The sequence below is a fragment of the Equus quagga genome, chromosome 11, assembly GCF_021613505.1.
Source record: "Equus quagga isolate Etosha38 chromosome 11, UCLA_HA_Equagga_1.0, whole genome shotgun sequence".
Taxonomy (NCBI): Eukaryota; Metazoa; Chordata; class Mammalia; order Perissodactyla; family Equidae; genus Equus; species Equus quagga.
In genome coordinates this window covers 5,046,547-5,056,524 of record NC_060277.1, presented here as the reverse complement: position 1 = coordinate 5,056,524, position 9,978 = coordinate 5,046,547, and the positions used below count along the sequence as shown (strand labels likewise).

The following is a 9,978-nucleotide window of genomic DNA, read 5'->3' as shown; positions in this document are numbered from 1 at the left end:
AGACACCAAGGGAAATGAATGAGGTTATACCAAGCATTGTTTATAAATCCAGATCATAATTCAAAGTATGTTACAAAAATGGAAGTGTTAAGAAATGTTATTCTTGTCGCTTTCCCGCAAACAAAATTTGTAGAAGAGCTGAGGGCCAGGGACTGCTCTAATTTTTGCATAGGAGGCTGGAATTTTGTCTTTTGAACCAGAATAAAAATCTCTTGATCAAAAAATCTTTTGAGAAAAGAGAAAGCACATCTTTTAAAAAAACTTATTTCATAGCAATTATTTTGTATATTTTGAGTCACCTTTCTGTAATTTTTAAGCATATCAAATCTATTCGTTTCTTTCCCTGTTAATAAGAAAAGTCACATTCACAGAATCAGTGCACGTCGAATAAAAAGTAAAGAGAGGAAGCAGAAGACCTAGAATCAGTAACATCTTCAAGGCCAAGTCTAGGCCCTTAAAAACACCAACGTTTGCTGATTTTCAAGTATTCTTCTCATACTTCATGTTTCAAATATGGCTAGTTCGGCAAAGCAGCTTTTCAGGACAACAGTAGGTGCAGCCCAACACAGGATCATCCAAAAATACATGAACACGTCCACGATCCTGGTGTGGGGTCCATGGAGTTTTGTGCGTAAAATTAAGAAAACCCTTCCAACTTTGATGTTCCAGGCCAGGAGTGTGCATCTCCCTCCCCTGTAGCAACCCGGGACTCTTAAGGCTGGCTTTCATCAGGCAGGAGAGCAGCTCGTTCCCCGTCTGTGCCAAGGATGTTTTGAAGTTTAGATCTACATCGAAGGAAAGAGGAGGAGAAACTCAATATTTCTCATCTTTAGAAAAAAACTCAGTCCCCTCATCTCTACCCAACTATGTCCGTAAATGTGTCTACCAAGTGAGGAGGCTCAGAGTACCCAGAAATCTGCTGACGGGAAGAACAGATGGAAAATGGTGTTTCTTTTCCACTCCCACAAGCTGACTTTTAAAGGGTTTTAAAGCTCCCGAGCTGACCATACCTCCTCCTCCTGGAGTGCTCCAGTAGGTAAAACAAGCCCATCGCTAGGCCCTGTAACGCAATTAAAGGGACTGGTCAATCCCAGTTCTCCAAGTCAGGGTTCCCCATGAATATAAGGAAAATGAAAACAAAAGACTGGTGACTCACACTTGTCAGAGCCCACAGACCTTGCACAGCAGCTGCCCATTCAAAACCAATTTTCTCATACAGAAATCCACCCAGTGTCGGTCCCACAAAAGCACTAACAATGAAAGGAAGAAAAGTACTAAATAGTGTGAAAAAAAGAGTCATGTCCTAAAGGCTGCATGATCCCTCAGTCACAGGTCTTCATTAAATTGGAACATAAGTACTAAAGAAAACAGCCGAGTCCTGGACAGAGCATTGGGTATCAGAAAATAATTCCACCTGATAACGATGATGTTTACGATTTTTAACCAATCCTAAAATTATAACCGCTTCTGAAAAGTTGGTGCCTCATATGAAAATAAAAAATGACACACATTCAAAAGACTCTTTATATTATTCTCTCTTCTCTTCTCAGTATTTGTATTGAAAATAACTCATACATATTTATTGATGATATCTACATGGCCAGCATACATTTCACTTCTCTGGTACAGTAGAGAGTAAAAACATGAATAAACAAATGAATACATTTTTAAAGCTGTGACATGCTCCTGTTAAAGGAACTTTAAAAGATCACTTAAATAAGACAAAGTATATGGGACCATTTTGATCAGGTATTAAAACTGCCTGACCTTGGGGTCAGAGGGTGTGGGTTAGGACTCCAGCTCTGCCCTCAATGAATTACGTGCCTTCAGGCAATCGATCTGACCTCTTGGTGCCTCAATTTCTTCATCTGTAAAATGGGGATAGTATTTTCCATCTTGCAGGTGTGAATGACATTCTATGGCTACTCACCCAACTGACCACATTGCACTAATGAGACCAGACACAAGTCCCAGTGTGCTTAATCCTTCTTCAAACCCATTTTCACTGCAAAGAGAGACAAGAGCATATCCGTGATTAAAAGGAGACCCACGTGAAAAAAAAGGAATAGGGTGTGCTAGATACACTCAGATCAGCCAGCGATAATCTGGACAAACCAACCCACAAGAACACTCCATTTCTAAGATAAAAAGCTAATGCAATTGGAAGGAATTCTCAGTTATGTTTACTCCACGGTTTTCCAAAAATAATTTGATTGAATATATAGGATACATTATTGAGAATCACGATCTATTTGCACTAAATGCTCATAAAAATATATAATTAATTAAGAAATTCTTAAAATGAGATGAACATGTAAAGAGAACAGTGGGCAACTTTTAGAAAATATGGAGGCAGCTCCTTGTTCCTCTGAGAATTGTTGAACTGACACAGCGTAGCCATCAATATTCTCCCTGCTCACGTGCCCTTTGTGCTCTTCATCATCGGGTGGATTAAACAAAGACTGATGGCCAAGTGACAAATGCCTGGTGTGATAGTGTGATTTATAATAAGAAATATAATTGGTTTTAGTTCCCATTTCTGGCAGAGCTCCTAAAACCTGTGGAATTTCCTAAGTGATGAAAGCAATAGAAAGCAGCGTTTGTTATGTTAATGAGGTGACTTTGTACCACCTCTCAGGATGGCCTGGTAGCCAGGGGAACCAACCATGTGATTAGAGGGTTGGAACTTTCAGTCCCACTCACCCCAGCACCTCCAGGGAGGGGAGAGGGGCTGCAGGTTGAATCAATTGCCAATGGCCAATGACTTCATCAATCATGCCTATGTAATGAATCCTCCATAAAAACCCAAAAGGGCAGGGTTCAGAGAACTTCCAGGTTAGGGAAGCAGAATGCTTCCATGTGCTTCCCTATGCCACTGTGCCAGGCCCCAAACTCCACAGGGACAGAAGCTCCTTTCTTTGGGACCTTGCCCTATGTATCTCTTCTTTAATATCCTTCGTAATAAACCAGTAATCAGTGAGTGAACTGGTTTCCTGAGTTCTGTGAGCTGCTCTAGCAAATTATCGAACCAAAGGAGGGGGTCGTGGGAACCTCTGATTTATAGTCCATTGTTCAGAAGCACAGGTAACAACCTGGGCTTGTGATTGGCATCTGAAGTGGAGGACAAAGTCTTGTGGGACTGAGCCCTCAACTGTGGGATATGATGCTATCTCTGGGTAAACAGTGTCAGAATTAAGTTGGATCACAGGACACCTGGCTGGTTTCAGAGAATTCCTTGGTGGTGTGGGGACACCCCATACATTGCTCTTGGTCCCGGGGTCAGGTCAGCCGGTCACTCTATGCCCTTGGGTGGACCTTCCCCATGAGAGGCGAACAAAGCTGAGGGCTTTCCATTGTGCTCGGGCTTTTGAAAAGTATATCAGTACACAGCATAAACCAAGCCAAGCCTCTATCCACAACCTGTTTTACCCATTACTGTATTAATATTACTTCATATTATCATTGATATTATTGTATGATTGCTTACACTATTTATATCACAGTATTGTATGACATGAAATCTTGAAGGTTTAGTATTGTGGAAAAAAATACCCAACATCCTACAAAATTGAGAAATTCAGAAAAGCCTGTAATGTTCACTGCTATTCACAATACAGCTCTTCGAGCAACGGAAGTGACTTACTATGCACAGTCGAGAATCTCGGGGAAAGTTGGAAATATACTCATTCCAGCAGAGATGCCGTTTATGACTGATACCAGCACCAGCAGCCAGAGCTGACTGCAAGAGAGTTTTGGGGAAAAAAACAACAACGTTAGCATTTTAAGAGACACAGAGCTCGGTGCCGAGGAGGGCAGGCCAGAGCCAGGGAAGCTCCCTCACAGATTACACAACTAGTCTGATCCCATTTCATTCAGTGACAGTGCCCTGGAGCTCCTTACATTTTGGGGGCAGAAAATCAATTCACCCTGCTAGCTCAATGTCTTGGGTCACACATATCCCATGTCTCGAGTCAACCTGCCTTCTTATCACCGTACAAAATCCTTTCAAAATTGGTGAAAATGCCAATCCTATCATGTCGACTTCAATTGCTTGGTTTGAAATTCAGTTGAGTGAAAAATGGCGAAGAAAGGAAGCAGCCAAGGAAGGGACGGGAAACTCATCTTTGCTCCCTGTCGGCACTGTGCCAGGTACCCAGCATCCCCCACCCACTGAACCCCTGCAGGAACTCTGGGAGGTAAGGACCGCTTAGAAATGGTTCAAGAAGACAATTTCATGATACAAACAAACTTTATTTAAGCAGACAGTCTCCTTTCAGAGAACTGCAAAATGGGGTGAAAGGCTCCTGCTTTTGTGGGATAAAGCATAAAGAGCAGGAAGAGACAAATAGAAAATATCTGACTGGCTGGGGCCACACAGCCCACCTTGTTTGGGGTGAAAGGCCCAGGTTGGCCTGGCTTCTGGGGACTGGCTGACTGGATGGACTGAATTTCTGGCCAGGGGAGCAATTCAGGGACATGAGAATTAGCTAAGTTCCTATTGGCTGACGTGGAACCCCGGGCAGGAGCACCTCCAGCTTGGGCCTAGACAGTTATCTCGACAGCACCATTATTGGCTCTTTTTTGTAGATAAGAAAATCAAGGCTCTTGGAAGTTAAGTGATTTACCTAAGTTCAGATACCTAGTAAGTGGCGAAGCCAGAATGTAAACCCAAATCGGAGGGACTCTGAAATCGTTGCTCTTTCTGTATCATGCCTTATCCCAAAAGTACCTGAAAAGGTCTAAGAAACTCACTTTATTTTAGCAAATAAATTACATTAAACAAGCTTTAATGAGCAGCTGCTACATGCTAAGGATGATACAGAAACAAAAAAGATTTGGTCCCCATCTCAATGAGCTAGAAGAAGGAATAGAAAAAACAAAAATATACTCTAAGAACTATCAACTAAAGGTAGGTAGCGACAAATGCTATTTTTAAAATAAAGTACAAACAAACGTGCAACTGAAACACAAAGACAGCATAAGCATTGTTCTCGCTTGATACAGAGTCCACGCAGTCCTGTTTGCTTGTACCACTGCTAGCTCCTAGTAAGGTGAAACACCGTCAGTCTAACAAACAATTCAATATAGTCCCAAATCAAGATAATTATTTAAATAATAAGGTTCAAAATATCAGCATTACACTAAAATATTTTGAAATAATTCCTAATGTGATTTGGCCAAAAATACAGAAGAAGAAGAAGAAAAATTACCTTTTAATGTGCAAGACTGGGACAGGTCCTAAAAGCATGTAGCATCCCGCTGTGATTAAGCTTCCAAAAACCAGAAGCCATTTTCTTAGATGCTGGGAAAAAGAAAGAGAGCCCAAAAAGCCTCTTTGGTAGGTAAAGAATAAAGACCTTCCATAACCAAAGAATAGAAAAAGTCATTGAAGAACACAAGTCATGCTATGCAAAAATTCAAACACATTAAAGACAACAGAACTTTACATTTAAGAGAAAATAGGTAGATGGTAGACACAAAAGCAAGGACGATCTACCCCAAGATAGGGAGTGGGCAAAGGACCAGGGTTCTTGGAAAGTGCTTGCACAGCAGGCTTCGCACACCGTGAACTAGTCCAAATACGAGAATTTAAAAAGCAGCCACCACAAGGAAACACCCAGTAGGTATCCACCACCCACTAGGTACAACACCTAGAAAACTCACATTATTTAAAAAGTACTCAATAAAGCGACTCCTTATAAACTACTTGAATGCAGGCTAAACGTAACAGGGGTACAGCAGCTGCTCAGTTATATAAGACTTTGTCTTAAAACCCAGCTCCAAACACTGTTTACAACACTTGGTTTTTGTCCCCTGGATGATTAAGTAATCTCCACGTAATTTAGGTCTTGATGAATATATATGCACATCTAATGAAGAGAGGAAATGCAAAACTAAACACTAAAGCCAAAGAAGCTTGAGATTTGGCTGACAGGACAAGTTCTGTATCCTACTCGTCTGGACGGAATGGTTTAGACCCAGTTAGAGGAGAATAGAAGGTATTTTTTTGTCAGGATGGCTATAGGATAACCAATACGTATTTACGTATATAGGATATATACGTATATCCTATATAATATATAGGATATAATATAGGATAATCAATAGGATAACCAATACATATTTACGCGGCCAATCCTTTCACTCCCACAGAAAAACTAAGTTATCTCCTCTCAGTTTGGTCAAGTCCTAATGACCTCTGGGACTCTGCCCTAATTATCAAGGCTAACTGATTTTTTTGTATGAAGGGAGCTTTTTCCTTTAGAGAGTCTAATCCAATAGTTTTTCAACAGTTTTAGCACAAGATTCCTCTTTTCCCAGATGAGGCAGGTAAAAGTGCATTTGCTCAGGGTGATGGCAGGTTGGCAGACACTGGAATCTCTGCATCAGCTCAAAAAATGGAATATATTAGAACTTAAATGCTCTCCCCTCAAAAAAGATAAACCTGTGAGGTGATGGATGTGTTAATTAAGTAGACGGAGGGAGTCCTTTCACAACATATACATATACCAAATCACCTTGATGTACATTTTAAATATCTTACAATTTTGTCCACTGTACCTCAATAAAGCTGAAATTTAAAAAATAAGTGAAAATGTCAACTTTAATCAATGGTCCTCTGGAGTTCCAGAGGTACAGTGGGAAACCACTGGTCTAAACATACAAAGGCAGTTCTTAAATATAAATTAAGTGTGCCTACCGGCATTTTATCGCTCAGAAGGCCAAAGAGTGGTGAAGAAATGGTGTAGGATAGAGCCAAACCCAGGAATACCAGTCCCACATATCCAGCTGGCAAATTAAACTGTAAAAGAAACCTTGTATTAAAGTTACATGGTTAAGTCATTTTTTAAATAAACATCTATTTTTGTCTACCATTTCTTCAGCTTTTATCTACCATGAGTGCTCTAATGACACTCAGCATCCTTCCTAAGTTTTGCCTTACTTTTGTAAATGGATTACTTTTTCTCTATGCTGAAAAAAATCTAACCAGAGGTCAGAAGCCCTGGATTTTTTGCTTTGTGGCATTTGACATTAAACATAATTTTGCTTCTATGAAGCATAACATTTTTATTTGTAAACCAGTGTTTCACAAACTCTAGTGTGCATAAAAATTACCTAGAGAACTTGTTAAAGAGTTTCTTGGACCCCAGCCCTAGAACTTCTGATTCAAAAAGACTGGGATGGGGCCTGAGAATCTGCATTGCTAACAAGCAACCAGATGATGCTGAGTGTCCACAGATGGAATGCACTGATACAAAAAACACTGATGATACACACTGTCTATTCTATCCATCTCCAGGGATATTAATGTATAATTAAAGAATTTGAAGGTACGGCACATTTGAAAATGCTTTTAAAACAGTAAGCTCCCATATAACTGATACTCTCACTATTGACAACATGATATAAATGCCTTTTTTTGGTTATCTGAGTTCTCATTTTCCTTAATTTCCTTAATTAATTTTCTTAATTACAACCTTGGGATTTATGTATGAGTCAGTACATGTTTTAACACTTTTTATGACAAATGCTAACTCATGATAAAAATTGGTCCTTTAAAGATGGAAGCAACATAGAAAAGTCAGAAATCTCCTCTTCTCACTGTCCCACTGGGGGCAGACGGGGTGGAGCCCTCTCACCTAAGAGGATGGCGACAAATGACTGGCCAGCAAATTGCCATCCAAACAACTGATAAGAAGTCAAGAGAAGGGCAACAGGATACAAAATTTTAATAGAAAAACAGGAAAATACATCATAAAGATTTCCTACAAGATAGACAAGAGCAACTCAGGTTTACCAGAGATTGCTTACAAACTTTTTTCATTGTTTAGACACAACTTCTTAAGAGGACAGAAAAATGACTCTTAAAGAGTCACACTGTTGATGTGAATGGAATGTGTCACCATAAACTCAAAGTGTTTTTCTCCTGTGTCACCTCAGGGCTGCTCAGTGCTTAAGCGTAATATGACATTATTCTCTAAACCTTGGGCCAGGCACTGAAATTGCAGCCCCCAAGTTTATCTTTTTGCGTATTTCACATACCGAAAACTGCCGTTAGTGACTTCAAGGGGTTGCATTTCTGGGAAGTGCGCTTTTCAAATTCCACTGCTTCACACAAAGTGAGTATGGGCTACAGTTAGTAGACTTCTGCCCTTATAGACACAACTTAATTCTTCAATATAATTAACTACCAGGCTTGGAAATACACTTTATTGTATTTTTAATCATCTTTTTTTCAAAAATATCTAAGAACAAATTTCTATGACAGCAAACTTTTAGAATTCAGTCTTTTTCAGCACTAAAAAAAATGAAGAAGGACTCTTGGTTCCTCTCTCCCATCTCAGATTGATGTACTCTGTAGTCATTCAATCATATGTAATAGTGTAAAAGGGAGTAGACCCAGAGGAGACGTGTTAGAGAAGAAGGAGCCCCTGAGGACCCCACATGCCTCACTGGAAAGCAGACAAACAGAGGAAACTGTCCTTGCACTTAGTGAAAGGTTTCTTTCGTTTACACTGAACAGACCTGTAGTTACAGGGACGTCACAGAGGCCACCTGGGCGTACAGTTCTCATTCTGCCTCCTCCTTGCAGCCACTCGGAGGCCTTTCCACAAAGCAGGGCCCGAGAGAAGCAATTACGTCCACCTGCTACAAGGCAGAACTTGGCAACCAGCCTACTCACCTTCTCCACAACAAAGAGAGACAGAGTGGGCTCGAGGAAGCCAAAGCACGAGCTGAGTGCGTTGATGACGAAGGCTATGAGGGCGACCTTGGGCGAAGTGACGAGCTTCCAGAACGAGTGCTTACCTGGAGCAGACTCTTTGGGGTAAAAATGAAAGAAGAAATGAAAATAATTAAAATCATGGAACCTTATCTTTTGACCTATTTTGAAAAGTAACATTAGTAAGGTCATCTTTATCTGGCAATCAAAATAACGGTACCTCTGAGTTTGCCTAAAATGGCATATTATCTGTGTTTGCATATAAGTTATTTAAACCTAGAGGCCACATTGAATTTTCTTGAAAATAATTTCTCAAATTCACAAAGAATTGACTGGAATCAGAGAGCGAGGATAACGGGTCTAGGTTATAGGTTAAGACCTGCCCCAGATGGGACAGAGAACACACAAAGTTTAATTCAGTGCATGGGAGGGGCCAGACGTTTTATCAAGGAACAATGTGTGTGTGCTGAGAAGGAATCTGAGTTAATAGAAGGACACAAGACAACTTTTTTCTGTTGGCAAAGAAACACTGGGCTGGAAGGGTGCTCCCGAATCACGCGTAGATTACATTTGGCATTCAAGGTCCATCGAGCACAACCTCACTTCCCCTACTCCCCACGAAGGAGCCCACCTTCTTCACTGCTCCCAGCACCAGGCACAGATGCCTCCAAGCCTCCAGCCAAACCCTATGAGCCCTTTCCTTTTTGCCTGCTAATTTTTCAAGTTCTATTCACTCTGTAAGTTCTGGCTCTGGCCCTAATTATTCCACAAATTTTACCCTTCTCTGGTTTCCTACTGCACATCTAGTCTATACTGTATAATTTAGTACCTGAACTATATTTTGTTTTACATGGTTTAGTATTGTTTGGTGACTTTCCTACCTTCCAATTAATTACCTGAACAAAATCTTTGCTGAGGCAGACACCATGCAAAATGCAGGGCAGATGAAGGCAAGGAAACCAGCCCAGACCTTGTCCTCATGGAGAAGTGACAGTAAGGAGGGCGGCAAGCTAGGAGGGAGCATAGGAGAGGGCTGCCTTACAAACACAGGGAGAGCTGTATAGAAAAGCCTCTCCAAAAGTAATAATATCTCAGTTGGTGCCTAAAGGATGAGCTTGGGATGAGCTTGAGTTGAGCAAGCAAAGGAGGAGGAAAGACTCACCCGGGCATATTATCCCAGGAATGGCACATCCCAAGACTCAAGAGTGAGGAAGAGTGTTTGAGGAAATGAAAGAAGAGAAGCAAAGTTGGAGGAT

At 40.8% G+C, this 9,978-nt stretch overlaps 1 protein-coding gene across 2 annotated transcripts in view; it reads right to left on the bottom strand.

Annotated features, from left to right (window-relative positions):
• Positions 1–19: 19 nt before the first annotated feature.
• The window catches only part of SLC18B1 (solute carrier family 18 member B1), a 38,439-nt gene continuing 28,480 nt past the window's right edge, over positions 20–9,978 (bottom strand). For both annotated transcript variants that reach the window (XM_046675722.1, XM_046675723.1), the window contains exons 7-14: positions 8,684–8,820; positions 6,701–6,802; positions 5,211–5,302; positions 3,644–3,739; positions 1,931–2,005; positions 1,157–1,250; positions 1,011–1,060; positions 20–785 (exon numbers count right to left, since the gene is read on the bottom strand). In XM_046675722.1, coding sequence (XP_046531678.1) covers positions 713–785; positions 1,011–1,060; positions 1,157–1,250; positions 1,931–2,005; positions 3,644–3,739; positions 5,211–5,302; positions 6,701–6,802; positions 8,684–8,820 — 719 coding nt within the window. In that variant the 3' untranslated portion in view covers positions 20–712. The remainder of the gene's footprint in view (positions 786–1,010; positions 1,061–1,156; positions 1,251–1,930; positions 2,006–3,643; positions 3,740–5,210; positions 5,303–6,700; positions 6,803–8,683; positions 8,821–9,978) is intronic.